The sequence below is a fragment of the Agrilus planipennis genome, unplaced genomic scaffold, assembly GCF_000699045.2.
Source record: "Agrilus planipennis isolate EAB-ADULT unplaced genomic scaffold, Apla_2.0 scaffold7, whole genome shotgun sequence".
Lineage (NCBI taxonomy): Eukaryota > Metazoa > Arthropoda > Insecta > Coleoptera > Buprestidae > Agrilus > Agrilus planipennis.
In genome coordinates, this window is record NW_020439340.1 from 2,647,170 (window position 1) to 2,666,297 (window position 19,128).

At 34.0% G+C, this 19,128-nt stretch overlaps 2 protein-coding genes across 2 annotated transcripts; one reads left to right on the top strand and one right to left on the bottom strand.

Annotated features, from left to right (window-relative positions):
• Positions 1-70: 70 nt before the first annotated feature.
• Positions 71-1,373, bottom strand: LOC108741816 (homeobox protein Nkx-2.5-like). The gene is made up of 2 exons (XM_018476751.2): positions 841-1,373; positions 71-679 (listed from the first exon to the last, which is right to left on the bottom strand). The coding sequence occupies exons 1-2, from the start codon at positions 1,283-1,285 to the stop codon at positions 207-209; spliced, it is 918 nt and encodes a 305-aa protein (XP_018332253.1). The 5' UTR covers positions 1,286-1,373; the 3' UTR covers positions 71-206.
• A 14,796-nt stretch (positions 1,374-16,169) lies between these two features.
• Positions 16,170-18,319, top strand: LOC108741815 (homeobox protein zampogna-like). Its single transcript, XM_018476750.2, has 3 exons — positions 16,170-16,568; positions 17,332-17,590; positions 17,675-18,319. Exons 1-3 carry the CDS (start codon positions 16,391-16,393, stop codon positions 18,048-18,050), a joined length of 813 nt encoding a protein of 270 aa, XP_018332252.1. The 5' UTR covers positions 16,170-16,390; the 3' UTR covers positions 18,051-18,319.
• Positions 18,320-19,128: the final 809 nt, after the last annotated feature.

Below are 19,128 nucleotides of genomic sequence, written 5' to 3' on the forward strand. Positions count from 1 at the left end.
TTATCTTACGGTTAATGATCCAAAAAAAAAAAAAAGAAATAATTAAATATTATAGCGACAATAGATTTTTATAAACGTTTTCTATAATAAATCGAGTATAAGATGTGATATGAAACCGGTGATTGTTATTTTATTTGTTATATTAGATGGAAAGTACAAAAGTTGCTCCCTGATAATTACTATTAGCAACTGTTTTCCTTTTCTGATCAAAATGCGAAGTCATTGAATTTTACCAAGCTAGCTACGTCACTTCTGTCCACAGTTCCACAGTTTCCATGACTTAAATTGTCATTGTTATTATTGTTGTTATTAATATTAGTAAAATTGGTCGCATAGGATGAATGCGGTCTGTATTGTGATCCAACCCCACAGAATCCGATGTTAGCTGTGATGACTGAAGCGTTTGGTGGAATTTTCTTGTCCTTTTCGTTATTTTCCAGCGTTTGTCTCTTGCTTTTGTACCTTCGATTTTGGAACCAAATTTTTACTTGCGTCGATGTGAGCTGAAGTCCTTGGGCCATTTCTTCTCTTTCAGGAGCGGTCAGATATTTTTGTTGCTTGAATCTGCGTTCTAATTCGTAAACTTGAGCCTGACTGAAAAGGACCCTTGGCTTCCTTTTTGCCCTTTTGCTGCCAGATTTTCTCAGTTCGGTTTTTGAACTCGTTACTTGTTGGTGTTCTTAAAAATCAGAAAGACATTCTCAAACCAACACACAACGACAAGGATAACAGGACATTTATTATTGGGCTATCATCCTTACATTTAATAAATTATTTTGAAAATATTAGAGTATGAAAAAATTAAACCTAATTGTTACAAAATTTACACTTTACACTTACTAGGACTTTCAACACCTGTACACACTCCTTCTTCTTCGTTCTTATCAGGAAAAGGACCACAAATGTCACTCAGCTGCTGCATGTGCGAAGACGTCGTAGAAAACGACGATGCGTCACAATTATTATAATTTTTATAAAAATACGCTGCATCAGCTCTATCCAAATTGTTGTAATAGTTACTATAATTGTTATAATTATCGAAGCACTGATTACCGTAATTATTGTCCCACTGGTGCTGTTGATAATGAAAATGTGGGAAATCGTAATGTTCACTGTACTCAACTTTCACAAACTCGGACTTTTCACTATAAACATTATTCGATTGATAATCTCCGTTGTTAATGTTTAGAATGTCCTTGACAGAAAAGGGTGTCGATAAACAACTGGACGATGATGTGGTGGTATCACAACTTTGAAAATTGTTGTTAGTGTAAGACTGATCCATTTCGACAAAAGCATCTACTTAATCACTTCAAAATAATAATCCACATTAATAATGACGCCTTTCGATCACTTTTTGTCACCAACTTGTAAACACACTTCTGTTCAATCCAAGTCGAAAGCAAATTATGCATAGTAGAAAATACAGCATATGTTGTTTCGGTGAAGATTTCAAAATTCCGTCCAGTCTATAGCCCGCTCTGGATATTACCAAACGATATTGGTCCCTAAGCCTACGGGATTTTAACGTTTATTTTCGTCTGGGAGTCGGATAGCTTTAATAGACCAATGCGTAAGGGTCGTTTTCAGAAACGTCCCGTGATGTCATAAATGGATTCTGCATGGACCAATGAGAACAGTAGCTAGTGTTAATATTTGGAAACGTAATTGATTGAAATTTAATGCTCAATTGATTGAAGTTTTATTATGGCGAAGAGTGACGTGCTTCGCTTGGTCAATAATACACGGACGATCGCTCATCAAAGAAATGCAACATTAAATACACAAAGACGTTTTTCTCTTTCTTTTCTTTTACTAAATTGTTTCGTTTGAAATTATTCTCATAATACCTATGAATAAATACGGGGTAGCATCAAAAAGTTATAAAACAAATAGGTGTTCAAGACGAAAAAATTCACTGTACATACGTATTATACACCTGGCTTTATAAAAGGTTTGTAGTTGATTTATGAACTATGATTTAATTGAAACAGTTTAAAATAATTATTTCTCGCAAACCATTCAGTTTCAATAACATTTTATCCAATTTCTTAGAATTATCTAAAGTGAGGGAATAGTGTCGTTCAAATTCAGGGATAGTAGGGGTATCAATATTAAAAAAAGGGTTCGTCAGTGTCTCGTGTAATTTACTACTACTTGCTAATATACAACAGCATCATTCATTTTGTTATTAATTGCTTTAAAGAACAATGTAAAATAAATGTTTTTGGGAAAAAAAGAAAAAACGGTTAGAGTAGTAGAGGAAGATATCAGCTTTAGGTTGCATAAAGCATTTTTATTGAGTAGGTATTTGTCGTTTTGAGTAGTTTTAAGTGTTAAACATTTAAGTTGATACCCTACTAAAGGTGATGAAGATATTTTGATTGCCCATATTTGTCCTTTTACAATAAGCCAAAAAACAGCTTTAATTTTAAACACAAATACTCATATGAATCGCAAGTTTGTGTAAATGTTTGAGCTAAAGATATATGAAAAGTCTTCAATTCGATTTACCTTTTAGATAGTTCGCGTTTTGTTACATTCCAATTTCTTAAGTGGTTCAAAGATATATCTAAGCGATTGAAAAAGCGCGTTTCACTAATTCAAAGCGGTGTATTAATTGAAACAATTAATAACACAATAATATTTTTCCCTTAAATAAGCTAAAAGAGAGATCTTTCGGTTTTCTTATTCAGATTACAAAATTGTCATCTAAAGAAAGAAAACGGTTTTAATTTTTAACAGAAGTACGCATACGTACCCCAGGTTTACGTGAACGCCGATAACGCCACTGTTCGGATAAAGATACTAGGGAAACATGAAAAGATACGTGAAATGCCTTCAATTTGATTTACCTTGTGCAATTGAAACTTCTAATAATACAATAATTTTTATCAGTTTGAGCTTACAGAAGCGTCTTTCAACTGTTGCACTTGTTTCCAGAAAGAGAGGTATGGCTATTACATTTTATAACCAATCATTCTGGGAGTCTCTTAATGAATTTTCTAAATTTCAGACTTTAAACGGGTTTTCAAAACCAAAAATTCTTCATGGAGATCAACTGATGACATGTTTTCATTGCATTTACCAGACAGTCTTCCGACTTGCTTTTTGTTATAAATGTTACTTCAAGATCCCTGTAGCTTATACGTAATTATTGTATGTACTAATTTTTGTTTGTTTTAAACACCCTGTACATGTATAGCGTACAACAACTGGCTCATGCAAAGGGCGCTGCGTTTCAAAACAGATCGAGGCGCCACAACTACCACCATCCCGACGGGTTCGTTCTTTTTCCCATCGTTCCTTCGACTGGCTCCAGAGTTATACCAGAAACAAACTACACACACACACATGCAAATACATGTTGTGTTGTAACGCACACTCTTACGCGGCGTGTGGTTCTTCTTTTTACATAAACCAGATGCTGACCAACGGGAAACGTCTAGTCCGCCTGACCGATAGGGCAAGACGCGACTTTCAATAATAATGAATTACATACGCAGTCATCTACATCAACAATAAGTATGTATATGCAGATGTTAACATTTTTGTAGTTAAAAAAAACCTGACACACGAAATTTTGTTGATCTTAAAAACTTTAGGGAGAACCGAAATTGAAACACCAATTTTTGATTTGCATTTTGCCTTACCAACAATAGAATTCACAAGAAAGCAATTGGGTAGTTGTGTAATAAGGGTTGTAGATTTTAATGGACCATAGAAAGTCCCATAAGGAAATTGTATTTGAACGTATTTTCTTCTATAGAATAGAAACCTGCAATAAAACGTTGGTGTTTCCATCAAGAAAACTGGAAACTACTGGTATCGAGGGCCCAGACTGCATTTAATGGTCTTCATCGAAACCTACAAATCTTTTTAGGGTCTTTTTTAGTTGGTGGCTTATATGGCGACATATTTGAAATAATAGGTTAAAATAATCCACCCTGTATAGAGCCTGCAATAAAACATTGGTGTTTCCATAAAGAAAATTGGAAACTGTAGAGACGTGTGACATCAAGGGCCCGGACTACATTTAATGGTCTTCATCGAAACCTACCAATTTTTCTAAGGTCTTTTTCGGTTGGTGATTTATATGGCGACATATTGGAAATAATAGGTTAAAATAGTCCACCCTGTATACTGCTTATAGAATATCGGACGATACGTCATCATAACCCAGTGTATTCAGTCACTCAGTATATGGGCTACGATAAGGATTTTTGCGCTATTTTGCGACGCATGTTTTGTATCATCTACACCCTGCAAAGGGTTGTATGGTATCGATACATCACTTAAGTTTATCTTCGTTCACACGGGATATTTTGGTAAGTTGTATACGATATCTCTCAAGCTGATCAGCTAATATACTACAGATTTATTTTATTAGGACAAAATATTCGATGTAAGGCATCCGTCACCACCACGCATAAGTGCATCTAAACTGTGAGAATTGTTCACAAGCTCAATGAAAACCTTTAGGAAAATATTACAAATCTTTTGAAGAAAAAAATTAATTGTGAAAAATAGTCTTAAACTATTGACTACGGAATTGATATCTATAACATCGTAAAACGTAGCATTTTTACAATTGTAAAAAAGCATTTTGCATAGTTTATAGAAGAGCTTACATGCAGCTTTAATGTGATATCTTATTATGATTGATCATTATACATTTACAAGAGACAGCCAAACCGCACATGTTTGTATTGTAATTATTAAATTTGATACAAAACAAATATAGGGTAATACGATAGCTTTGGAGATTCTATTAGGTCTGTAAACTTTGAAACCGAACAACGCTACTATTTTTAAAACTTTTGGGAAAATTAGAAGTAAAATATATCACATATAATATTTTTTTAAAAGATACCAAAAAATGCCGTTTTATCAAACTTTGATTAATGCTTCTATAGTTACAGACCCACAGGATTGCGGTAATAGTACACCAAAAAAGGTAATAATAGAGGTACATGATAATAGTGATAATATATTATTAATTTAAATGTGTCACTTATTCCACCTACAATAGTCAAAATATTAGTAAATATTATTTCTTTATATAAGATGCATTTTAAGTGGCCCGCCGCTATTTAAATTAGGCGTCCAAAAATTAAAGTGACAAAAAGGCAGGCAAGTGGCAATTTGTTACGGAAAACGACTGTTTTGCCTGTTGTCTAGCCGATTCGGCACCTCGGCAATTATCTGCCAAATTTTGTGATGCCAACACTACCCAAGATGTGTTAAAAGAAATATTTAAACGCCCAAAACTGCTAATATTAATACGTATGTATTTCAACCTCGTAAATGCAATCAGTTATGTTGGAGCCAGAGAAAATTCGACATGAGGAAAATTTCTGCTTTACTGTTACACCACTTTTTGTTTCAAATATTTCGCCTCTAGTTTCATATAGATATTACTGTACTTATATCCACCTGATTCAGTTAAAATTTATGGTGGTATGTTCCACTTAAAAATTCCAATTCTCAAAAGAAAATTATAGCAAATTTTGAATTTATGAAAATAAGACAGCTCTATCTAACCAAACTTCCACATTCGAAATCTTTAAGGATTTATACCTAATTCCAAATGAAATAATATAATGTACATATTTATAAAATTCTAAATTTAGTATTCATGTTCATTCATGTAGAAGTCAGAATTGGTGGGAAACCATCAAGACTATTTTTATTTAATTTCAATCGCTGAAAATTACAAAATTACTATAATACCTTCAGCACCTGTAGACAAACGGCTTCAACCGAAACAAGTAATTACCAAAATAATATTTGAATACAATAAGAAATCGTGAAGGTTATGGCTAGTGGTGATTGAGTTCGACATACTCCATGGGGTAGACATCAATGTGGACGTGAATGTAGGCGCCGACCGGACAGGGGTGCATGTGTAGAATACTTATAAAAACGGAACCACTCTCTAATATCGCTAGGTGTATGGTATACATAATGCACCTAATATACATACACCCAACAGGCGCGTTCTTTCCCCGCCCATATCGTAAAACATGAAAAGGACCTTAATAGATCTCTTCTCATATAAATTAGTCCAACTATTTGTAACCACTGGCGTCAGGCTATACCACATCGTATCCCATATGGAATATTTAACGTACCGTTCTACGTCTTTAGCAGAAGAATTAATTAAAAAATTAATTTAAAATTGGCAAAAGTACCTAACCGAGGCTAAAAAGCAGAACAGTATGGATATAATTTGATTTATTAATCCGACTAGAAATTAGAAGCAGGTTAGCCCATATATGTGAGAACCTAATAAGGCTGTCCAGTTTAAGGAATTCCCAGTGAGGTGCTAATAAGGGTTGAATAGAGATATCCGAAATAAGAATATACTTGTCAGGTTCAAATCAAGATGTCCACAGTTTATCCTATCAAAGTAAAAAATTGATGAAATCAAGTTTTCCACGCTAGGATCTTATCAGGATTAGATCATTTCATGTTGGTAAATATAATTAAATTCTGATCAGGATTGAGTGTGGATAAACTTGATTGGCCAGAATTTAAATATCATCAGATGACTATCCAAGAGAAAATGGATTTTCCTTCTTGTTAAATGTCAATTACAATTTTACCAGTCTTTTTATACTATGTCAGAAGAAGTTTTTCAATAAATCTGATGTTATCTTAAAACTGACCTATTTTAATAATAAATTTGCAATCAGGTTTTGATAAGGTTCTTTGAATTTCCCTATTAGGTCCTAATTTTTATTTCCTTATCGGGTCCTTCTAAAAAAAAAATGAGCAACAGTCCTACTCATATACACATAGGGTAGTCCTTATCAGGAGCTTGTATGAATCGAAGTTGTTCCCTGTCAGGCCACGATCATAATTTCTGGTCGGAGAAAAGGCCGTTTCAAAAAATTAATTGAATCCTAGCTTCAAACCAAATACTTTTCCGTGAAAATAGGGTAAATACGACCATCGAAAGCTTTAAGCATCGTCTAGCAAACCCCTCCGTATGACAAAATGAAAAAAGGATGAAACTTTAATCAATCAATCAATGAGTTACCTTATTACCATATCAATGCAGTTTGAAAGGACGCAATTAAGTTTGAAAATTTATGTAATGAAGAAAATATTTTAATTAACAATCACCTGACTTTTTTTACAAACTAATAGTGAAGACGTTTACGTATGTTAATAAAAAGTTATAAACGCAGTGCATAATTTTTTTGAAAGAAATTGTTTTTAGGATAAAGACTTAAGTAAGAATGTAAGCCATTTTTACAATAGAAATTTCATGAAGAGTAGGATTTTAAAACTTTTGAAAAGTTTATTCCTTGCCGCTTGCCGACATCTATCATGTAACGGAGAAATTAAAGCTTCATTCCAGAAACTGTTTGTAAAAGCTCGCTGTAAAGCTCAGACTCTATTTCAGTAACTACAACAGTTCATCACAAACTTCAGCGTTTTAGAGTAAGGAGGAGCTACAGCTGAAATATCGAAAAATGTAACAATAGTAAACGATCTAATCGTAAAATATAAATTTTTTGTTATTGCCAAACGAAATATCTAACGTTATTAATAGTAACGTATTCATAACGGGTACTAAACTACGGTTTATATCTAATAGCAGAGATCATTAATTGATTACAAGTATCAACCCTGATGATAAAATGAAAAGGTGACTTTTAAACTGAAACAAAATATCTAGAAGTAAAAAAGATTTTCCATAATTTCCTTTCGCGGCAAAATCGGTATCACTTGGTTTTTTGAGCATCTATCATTTCTGAATTTTGAAACTTTAAACGAATGACTTTTGATGACTATAGGCATTTAAACCCACCTGGTAAAAACAAAGATATTGGTATGCAAGCGAAGAAAAAGTAGGGAAAGAGGAAATATAAAAATAGGAGACGAAAAATTTGAACAAATGGCAGATTTTAGGTATCTAGGAAGTCAGATAACGAGGATGGATCGATCAGTAGACATACAAAACAAATTGCGTAGGGTACTTGTACGCTTGTGAATAAATAATTTAGAAAAAAGATAGTTGAAGAATATGTCTGGAGAAGACACGGTTCTATACGGATGCGAAACGTGGGTAGTCGATGAGGCGGAAAACAAAAGGATTAGAAGCGTTCAAAAAGTGGTATTACAGGCAAATGATGAGGATACCGTGGATAGAGACTGTTAGAAATGAGGAGATATTAGAAACAGTAGGAGAACAGAGGCCACTACGGAAGTCAATAAGAAAAAGACGAGATAGGTCGGTAGGACACCTTCTTAGAGATGAAGGACTGCATATGGACATATTGCAGGCACAAACAGGAGTTTAAGGAGGAGTAGAGGTGGACCTAGATCAGATTACTGTTCAGGAATATTTAAGGATGTCGGATGTTGTAGTGTTAGGGAAATGCGAAGATAGCTCGGGGCTGGAAAAAGACGACCCTATGATTATGATAATGACGATATGTAAGAACCTGTAGTGGCATTGTTGTTTTATTACCTAATTAAAATTGCAAACACGTCAAAATTGCACCTCCACATAAAAAATATATAGATGGTATAATCGGACGGGTGTGAGTCGTTAATTGACTTTTTGTGCAAATATATAGATAGAGACGTGCGGTACAGTATCGCGGCCATGAATCTATTAGGCCATAATGGCAAGTGTACGTTTCACTTGTGATGTTTGCTTTGTCTGAAAGGCTGTTAGGGTTTGATTCCCGCTGAGAGCTGTAAACACAAGTCAATCCGACGACTTAAAAGCTCCAACTCAAAAGAGTCTTGTTTACGAATTAATCACTTCGACGGGCTTAATAGAAAGGCCGTTTTCACTTGCCAAAACATACACGCATACACCCATACCACCAAACACACGGACACAAACTTTCTATTTTTATTGTTGTTTTGCGTTCGTTAATTGCCCGGCTCAATAGCGCCCCAAGATCAATTCGAATTCTTTGAAATACGGTATTACCACCGCATAATACATTATAGCAAAAGTCTGATTATTTTTCTCTTGTTCTATTTGATTTGCCTTAAAGTAAATCCAGTTCCACGAACGGGTTTTCTTATTTTCATTTAAAGTTCAAAGTGTTCCTTTTAGAATTTTTCTCCCGTTGCGTATCCATTTTCTATGATGTTGTGATATAAAATGGAATTACCCCACACTCATTGGCAATCTGACAAAGCAAGAAATACACAGAAACCGTTTTTGCGAATGCACTTGTTTAACAAAGAGGTAATTGGTTTCTAAACTGCATCCAAAATGCACCAAGTGTTTTTACTTTAAACTACTAAAGGCACTTTTATATGGTAACATTACAAAATAATTATACTGTTGGCTAGATTTTCCACAGATTTTCCACAGAGTCACTCTCCTGTCATAAAAATGTTACTCAGATTTAATTAAAAACAACATTGAGGCTTTTACTGGACAACTTTTTGAAATAAAGAAAATATTTTCCTTTAAAAAAATTTGGAGTAGGTATAAATATAAGAGAACAGAGGACTCTATGGAAGCCAATAAAAAATAGGCGAGATAAGTTGGTAGTGACATCTTCTTAGGTATGAAGGGCTAGTCAAAGACATATTAGAGGCAGAAACAGGAGCTAAAAGGAGCAGAGGTAGACCTTGATTAGATTACTGTTTACAAATAGTTAAGGACGTGGGATGTTCTAATTTTAGGAAAAAGAAAAGATTAGCTCAGGATAGGAAACAGTTTAGGTCTTAGAACTGACGACATTATAATAATGATGAAATATAGAAATATAGGGTTGTTCGGAAAGTCATTTCGTTTTTTTTTTGTGGAAATGAAAGACAGTTTTCGTATAATAAACAAATACTTTATTAAATTATATATTGACCGTTCTGGTCCAACACCTTTTGCCATCTTTCTGGTAGTAGCATAATTCCACGCTCATAAAATTTTTGGTCTTTGCTGGCAAAAAACTGATCGAGGAGGTTTTTGACCTCCTCATTTGAGGTGAAGGTTTTACCGTCTAAAAAATTTTGGAGTGACCGGAACAAATAATAATCCGATGGTGCCAGGTCTGGAGAATATGGTGGGTGTAGCATTGTATCCCATTCAAGCTGTAAAAGCTTTTGGCGAGTGACCAAACTTGTGTGAGGTCTCGCGTTGTCTTGGTGAAACACTACACCTTTCCTGTTGATTAGTTCTGACCTTTTCTGTTGAAGTGCATCATTCAGTTTGTCCAGCTGATGACAGTAGACTTCCGAATTAATCGTTGTGTTATCCGGTAAAAGCTAAAAAAAAACGATTCCTTTAAAATCCCACCAAACAGACAGCATCACCTTTTTTTGGTGAATATCGGCTTTGGAAATGGTTTGAGCCGGTTCATCTTTTTTGCTCCATGACCTCTTGCGTTTGACGTTGTTGTATACAACCCATTTTTCGTCCCCAGTGATGATGCGCTTCAAAAACGGATCATTTTCGTGACGTTTGAGAAGCGAATCGCAGACGTCAATGCGGCGACACAGATTTCTCTCTGTGAGAACATGGGGAACCCATACATCGAGCTTCGAGGATAATCCCAGGCCTTTCAAGTGGTCATAAACTGTTGAATTTGATAAATTTAACCTCAATCCGATCTCACGTGTTGTTATTCGCCGGTTCACATCAACTAATGCCTTTATCGCGTCTTTATCAGCTTCAACCGGCCTTCCCGAACGTGGTGCATCTTCGACATCAAAATTGCCGGATCGAAATTTAGCGAACCAGTTCTGGCACTGGCGTACTGTCAACACACCTTCTCCATACACATCAGTCAATTTCTTTCTGGCTTGAACAGCATTTTTACCCTTTCTGTAGTAAAACAGTAAGATATGTCGAAAATGCTGCTTATCGCTCTCCATATTTAAAAGGGCACCAACCAAAAACTACTGCGTAGAATTAATTGGAATTTTTCACACACAAGCCTTGCTATATGAGCTCTCAAAGCATATAAAAATTATACGGCTTAAATGTGAAGTTGGGTGCAAAAGAATACAATTAAATCCTCTGTCGGGGAAAAACGAAATGACTTTCCGAACAACCCTATTATAACTTCATTTACTCAAGTTACAATTTAAGGAGAATCTACTAAATAGTTAATATTTGGTATCGCTACCGAAATAACAACCGAAATAAAGTTGTTAGTCGTTTCTGGAAAAAATTCAATGTTGTTTTTCAATTTGTTTTGACAAAGCTGCCAGTGGCTAACAGGACAGAGGCTATAGCTAACGATTCTAGCAATCATTCAAGCAGAGTTTACGCAATAAATTATATTTTTCATTCTGCAACAACCTTTTCCGTTGTCATAAAACCAAAACGTTGCCAAGAGTCGAATAAATTTCGAATACAAATGATCGCACGGAATTAATAGTTTCTATTAATATTACCGCGTGCCGGATCATCACGCATTTGCGTGTAACGTTGTGTAAATTGTAAGTTCATCTGTTTCTGTGAGCACCGTCTAGATGGGACATAATAATTTTAATGGTGGTGAGCTGGTGTCAATTTGAACGGTTTCCAAAACATTCGGAGTTCATCGAGAATAATAAACCCCAAATCTTAGAAGCAATTATCCATTTTATAGGACAATTAAACGGGAATTTCTCTTACAAAAATAATCAGTACGACGCATGTTTACATTATTTTTAAATGCCTTTTAAACGGCTATATGGATGTAAACAAGTCCTGACGATCTTCCGGAGTCACTTGGTCTACCAAGCCGAATGGGGAGAAACAAAAAAAAATCAAATTATTCTAGTCATCGTTTGGCATTCGGGATCTCCTGGTATTTTCTTTACGACTTTAAATATGGCGTACAACCAACAAAATGATTAAATATACATCTTTAAATACTTAATTGGTAATAGCAATTCGAAAATATGTGAAAGCCAAAATGGTCTATTACAATTTCAAGTCTGAAAGCTTCCTAATAAGAAAAGCCTCTACGACAAACAAATGTAGTTTTAGAGAGTAAGGAATATCTTAAAAGAATCAAATTATCCTTAAAATCATCTTTCGACTGTTCAGAGATCTCTTGATATCTTTTACGATCTTAAATGTGACATACATATATACAAGACAAACAGTTTTCCCAAATTCCCGATTGATTGAACGAACTCAAATTGTGTGCGAGGGTAACTTAAACCATTACAAGCAAATATTTCATTTCCTAAACGGCGAAAAGCTTTAGCGTAGTTTATACTTTTGAATACCGGCACCAACATGAACAAAGCGAACATGTCAAAGTCTTTGATGTCAGTGTAATAAGCCTAGGAGGCATTTAAATTTGGAATGTCTCTCCGAGAATAAATGGCGGGACACTTTTGAAGGCATCTGCTCAGGAAGATCGGAAAACCGCAATACATATTGCGATTTCTAACCCGGGTTTATTTTTAGTCGATCCATTCACTTATGGTCTATCACGAAGGAATATCTTTAAGTTTTTAAGGGGGTTAGAATATTTTTGTAATTAGGCGAAAAATATTTTTACAAAAGCATCATATACTAAAGTAGTTATATTTACCCTTACCTTTTTATTAATAGACCAGAAATGCTTTCAATTACAATTTCAATGGAGTCCAAATTTTACTTAAACAACTTTGGCTCAACATACATGTAAGGTTTTTCAAAAAATTTTGTATACACTTGACCTGAAATGAATGAATTCATAACGACAACTACCATTTATGGATCGACTATTGATTGAATCTGAAGAGATCAAGAAAAAAATCTATAATGTACTTCATGGTTTACTCAAAACAGCTAAATATTCACATTGGCCCCTTCTGATCCAATCCACAGAATTACTACTTCATTGTTGTCGATCACGATGTGACGATCTATACCTTAATAACTGTAAAAGGAACAAACAAAAATCTAGTGCGTGTGATACGATACGGCAACAAGACAATAACCGAAAAAGAGGAAATTAGTTGTCATGGTGGTTACAGGGACGAAGGGTTGTACACGTGTCTCGCAGCTTTTTAGACTGCCACACATTGTCGAGCTTGAACTATAAAGAACTTCAAGTTTCCGGTTTTTCAAATAATCTAAATAAATTACACTAACGGCACCTCACCAAAGACCTTTTGTATCATGCGTCACGAAAAGGACTTTTTTACAATAAAAGGAAATGCATTACAAATAAAAAGTATTAGATGCCTAGAATAAAATTATGAATTAACTTAAGTATAAAAACCGACTTCAACGCTTTGTCTATATAGGAACACATAACTAAATAAAAAGGTAAAAACGGGAATCATCCCCTATTTTCCAACCTTAGAGGTGATATATTTTCTTCAAATTTAAATAGTACCACCCTTGAGATATATTCTATCCAATAAAACAAAGATCATTAAAATCGTTTCACAATTGGCGAAGAAAATGCACAATATAAGGTACCTATTCACAAAAAAAGAAAGACAGTCGAATTCAAAACTTCCCCTTTTTTGAAGTCGTTGAATAGATTTAAAATTATACCTTTGTTAGTGTAGGGTGTCGAAAAACAAATAGAAAATAGCTGCCATATAGATCATACACCTATTTATAACAGATGCATATATGCGTTCAGCTCAAACTTGAACTGTTGCAAATTATCAAAAGTACATAAGGTATATCTAACGCTTAGGTACTTTTTCTTGGGAGTGTTACTATTTTTTGACTTACCAAATTCAAAAGTATCATAAGTCAGAGAAAATCTTCCCTAAAGGCAAGTCTATACAAGTTCATAATGTCCACCGCGAACGTCGACCGAAACCACTACGTACGAATCACTTTTATTTCTAACCCGATTTTAATTCTAATCAAATTACTTATAAATTAATCTAATATATTACTTTTCAAGTTAACACTGATTGAACACACATTTTACTAAACAATTTACTATACACTAATCACAACACATTATTACTAAAGAAACGAAATTAAGAGAAATTAATTCGCTTTACCGTAAATGGGCATAATATTCACGAACGGACCGAAATTGTACAATGTTGCGCAAAGCTACAGTCTACAGTCTACAGCATTTGCTCTTCGTTCATTATCGTACTTGACCGATCTCTTATCTCTATTACGAAGACGCCGCATTCCTTTAGTCCTTGCATGTTTTTCAATAACACCTTCTAATTTTGCTGTATTAGACACTAAAAGAATGCAGAAATATTACAAAGCGACCGGCGGTTTGTTCCATTATAGAAACAGAGGGAAGTAAGGTTATAAGTAATAACGAGATGAATGATTATCTATAGATTAATAGCAAATATGAAGGATTTAATAAATTTCAATAGTTTGATGACAATATACACATATATTATATTATGTATATAAAAATTTTGTGCATTTGTATAAAATAAAAAAAAATCTATTTTTTCAACCAATAATAAAATAATAAAAGTAGCATGAGTTCAATTAAATATTTTACATATTAAGTTAATTGCTGAAAGCAAACCACTCTGAATTCGTTCAGATATTAAATAATATTAAATAATTTATTTGTTAACAATCTCTTCAATGTTTCGTTCTCAAGTTAAGGTAATTGAAAAGTTAATTAAAGNTTTTTCGTGACTGGTATTAACTCGATTTGTAAAAAATTTTATTATAAAATAATTATTATTACGCCTAAATTAAACCAAAATTTACAAATCGAGTTAATACTACCTAGTCATAAAAAACATTAGTTAGGTCTTCAAATTAAGAAAGTAAAGTATGTGTAATATTTCTGCTTTAGTTAACATTTGGAATATCTTTGAGGAAGTCCCTAACTTGTGGACGAAATGTTGCCGAGATTGTTAACAAATATATAATGTAATACTTCCAATGACTCCAGAATGGTTGGCTTTTAATAATAATTACTTCAGGGAGAAATATATTAAACATACTAAATTAATTGGTATGCAATGGAGAATAGAAATAAAAGACGCATTTGATCTCTAACAATTGTTTCGGCTATTATTAAGCGATCATCAAGGAATACCAACACGAATGATACTCTTTGATCATGGTTTACTAGCCGAAAGAATTGTTAGAGATCGAATAATATAACAATATGTAAATGAACGGTTTTAGTCCTAAATTAATAAGTATATAAGCATTGCTATTGAAAAAAACGTGAACATACTTAGGTAGTGTTCGAGTAAAACATATTTGAAACTCTTTTAAAACCTTGTGTATTTATTTAATTAATTTAAAAATTGATGTTTCATATTTTCCTCCACAAGTTTTACTGAAAGTAATAGGTAAATAATACTCTATTAAAATTCTCTAACTGATGCGTTAGATTATGGAATTGTAGAATTTTGGGATTTAATGGTTCATTTGGTTTAAGCCTCAGAGAACTCCATTTCATTTTATTGAATTATGACTATTTCAATAAATAATTTTCAGTTAGGTAATTGTAGGTATTTAATATAATAAATTTCATTTCCATGAGAGCTTGCAGGAGCATGAGAATTATTACCTGAGCTTTCACGACCGAAATCCATAGTAAGATCAAGATTCGATCTGATCGATGGATCGAAAAAGAACGATTGGACATGTCAGCCTTAGTAACAGACGAAACGTATGAATTTCGTAGTTTATTTCGACTAAGGACCATCAATCTCAATCATAATTTTAAATTAACACAAATAGAGGCGAAACGTCGGTGTTGGTTCTTCAAAAATAAAAACCTTCCAACCCTTAATTGCCTTGAACTTTATTTAATATGCCAAATTATTTTTCCACCGTTCTTTCCATTTCTAATTTTTCTGTGTTCTTAATATCTAAGTGAATTTTTCTAATAATTAGATATTAACATTTTAAACTATCAAAATTATTTGTTGGTATTTTTTAACTTATTATGTAGTACACTATAATTATAACGGAGGTCCTTCTTTCCTAAATGTGCGTGATCCACAAACAATTGTATTTTCAAAAAGCTCCTTTTCCTCCTTCGGGCATTTTTACAATTAGTTTCACAATAGCTATAAAGACCACAAAATACGTAAGGAGAGATCTTAAAGCAATCACTTCCAACGAATGAGAATACACTTGGAAACCGTGGCTCCTCCTTCGTTCGCGGGACTCTTACACGAAACAAGGAAGGATATGGATAACAAACGAACGGACGAAACAAGGATGGCGCTAATCATTGCACCCACACACCATTAAGTGTACTACCAAGGGAACACTCTGATATTCAACATCAGTCTTTTACAACCACTCAAAATACGAGCAAGTTAAAACAAATTTCGGTTTTCCGCGATTGACGAAAAGCGCTCAAAATTAATTAATTAATTAGAATCGATTAGATATCAAGTTCGTGCAACAGTGATCAAAATACGAGTTACCGCATATTATAAAGACAAACACATATATATTGAAAGTGTTATCTAAGTTGATTATATGTTAAATTAGAAGATGGAAGACGAAGTATCTCCGGTAGTCGCGGAAAAACCCTGCACAACCCCCGTTACGCCATTTTCCATCGAAAATATACTTAATACCAAAATATGTAATCGGAACAACGAAGATTGCACGGACATCCAGGAAAAAGCTTTGGATATGACCAAAAGTGGACAACAAACTTCTGACAATGGTAATTCACGACTGATTTTCCTTTAAAATATTTCACTTAAGTATTTGGCTAACATTTTATAATATATCTGTTAAGCTTACAAATTATCTCGAAAAAGCTCTACCTAAGGAAAATTCTAAACTACAAAATTTTTCCAAATTGTGAGCGACTTTTTTGCATTTTTAAGTACTTATCTAACATCTAACAGCACCCTTCTTCTGTTATACAACCCCTCGCCCATGCTTAATGGTCTAAAGACCAAAAAAGAATAGTACCTATCCAAATATTGGTTTTCTTTGGTTCCCCCATTTTCAATCAATTAATCAATCAACCAGCAATCCAAAAATATTAAATGTCCTTTGGCGTCATCAATTTCCTAAAAGAACTCCCACTATGCGATTACAAAAGCGAAACATTTTCATACGAAAAAATCCCGAGCCCTTTCTGACACCACGAAGAAGTGTGTCTTGTCGCGATGGTACACGCTGGTACCGCCACCTCTCTCAAGGGCTTTTACGTTAAAAGCTATTTGTACTTTGTCGCCAATGTATTACTTAATTTTAGTAATTGCTACCTGAATAATCGCTTTAAATAGATATAATAACAGTTTGGAAAAATGATAAATGGAACTATCCGCCCTTTTTTTGCGTGACACAATTATTTATGTACATGGATACATTAAGGTAAAAATATTTTAAAACACGATATAGCAACCTTTGAATCCCTAAATAAATTGAAAAGAGCTACAGATTTTTTCCAATGAAGATTTTGGTTTCTGTTACAGTATCGTGTTCAGGATTTCCTGGAGTTTCTGGAGAATACAGTCGTCCATCGTGCCAGTCTGACGAAGGGGCAAGAGGGGATTCAGTAACACATACGGGAAGAAAGAAGAGATCCAGGGCTGCTTTTACCCATGCACAAGTCTTTGAATTGGAAAGAAGATTCAGTCAACAGCGGTACCTGAGTGGACCAGAAAGAGCCGACTTAGCTCATGCATTGAAACTGACCGAAACACAAGTCAAAATTTGGTACCAAAATCGAAGGTAACAGTGCCTACATGCTACATTATTTTCTTTCTGAACTATTTTGGAAATATCTTTCTCTATTTCTTATGTTTTTTTGGGCAGATATAAAACCAAACGGAAGCAACTCCAAATGCAAGAGCAAAACATGATGAACCAAAATGCCAGAAAAGTAGCAGTCAAAGTTCTGGTAAAGGACGATATTCCGCTGTTTATGCAACAAAAATCAATGTACAAAACGCCGGTGGTCTACAACGAACCATGCAAAAACGATCTCTTCCTCTACGACCAGTTCAACAAGAACATTGTCCACAAATATAATTCGAAAACTCTACAAGAATCTATGCTCAGTTTGTGTCAGCAGTACAACAATTCTCTTCAGTTGTTACCCTACTTTAGTTACTATCATCCCTCCGCCCTTATGGGACTTCATGGTCAGGAAGAAGACATGGGAATGGAGCAAAGTAGAGAACAATCTTAGTTTTAGACGCGAAAATGAAAATTTGGGGAGCCGATTATAGCGAAGAAACGCAATGGAGAGTTGCCGTAGAAAACATTAGTACAAAAAGCAATAAATACATACCTATACTTGTTGTAGTGGAACAATAAGATCCATGAATCTTTAGATTCTGTATAGTCAGTCCTTAATAGATAAATGGAAACTGGACCTCTCCCGATACCAAAAATATACCAAAGTTGACAATTAACTTCACTTTATGTACTGTAAATTACTGTAAATATTTATTTTTTAGTAAATACATGGTTTATGTTATAGACGTTATCTCAATAAACTCCTTCTAATACACGTTCCAACTGTATTGAAATCAAATAAAATTTTACGACTTTAGTGATTTGAGACATTAAATTTTATGAACTATCTATATCCCTGAATAAATAATCGCATCAAAATGAGCGCAGACCCGTACACCTAGCACAATTAAAAAGAATTTATAATTCCGCGCATTTGATTTGGTTTTTACTGAAAGCTCCTAGCTCTTCTAGTTTTAACGACGGGGTACCTGAAACACTTTGCATTTGCAGTTGGTAGTTGGTTATGAGTAAAAAAACGAATGTTTATAATGAGGACTTAAGTTTCAAAACACTTTTCCGAAAGAGTCAAGTGTTCTACACTTGAGACACATGGCAAGCTCTTACAATTTGAGTATAAACAATATGAAATTACTAATATATACAATTGCGATGCATCAGTCAAGCATTATGTTCCGCTTTTAAATATATATTATGCCACCCTTGAATCGGCGCGTCTGGAGAATTTAAAATGCTACCGATTCATGTTACACAAACGTGCACGATATACGAGGTCTAGTAAACAAATAAACCAACCAAAAAAACAACCATTTCCGTTACATCAACATCGTTATGGTTTCATTTTTTTATATATCTAATAGATTTGAACTTTAAACCAATCGCTTACGATAATTCTTATTGTAAATGCACATTATCATCATCATAAGGTCGTCAGTCCTAAGACTGGTTGGACACGCATCTCCACTCTTTCCTATCTTGAACTTATTATCCCAAATCCTTGAAGAGCAATC

Coding starts and splice junctions, on each gene's coding strand:
- LOC108741816 (XM_018476751.2), bottom strand. CDS start 1,285: ATGGATCAGTCTTACACTAACAACAATTTTCAAAGTTGTGATACCACC. Junction 680..840: donor TACAGGTGTTGAAAGTCCTA/GTAAGTGTAAAG, acceptor CTGATTTTTAAG/AACACCAACAAGTAACGAGT.
- LOC108741815 (XM_018476750.2), top strand. CDS start 16,391: ATGGAAGACGAAGTATCTCCGGTAGTCGCGGAAAAACCCTGCACAACC. Junction 16,569..17,331: donor ACAACAAACTTCTGACAATG/GTAATTCACGAC, acceptor TTTCTGTTACAG/TATCGTGTTCAGGATTTCCT. Junction 17,591..17,674: donor ATTTGGTACCAAAATCGAAG/GTAACAGTGCCT, acceptor TTTTTTGGGCAG/ATATAAAACCAAACGGAAGC.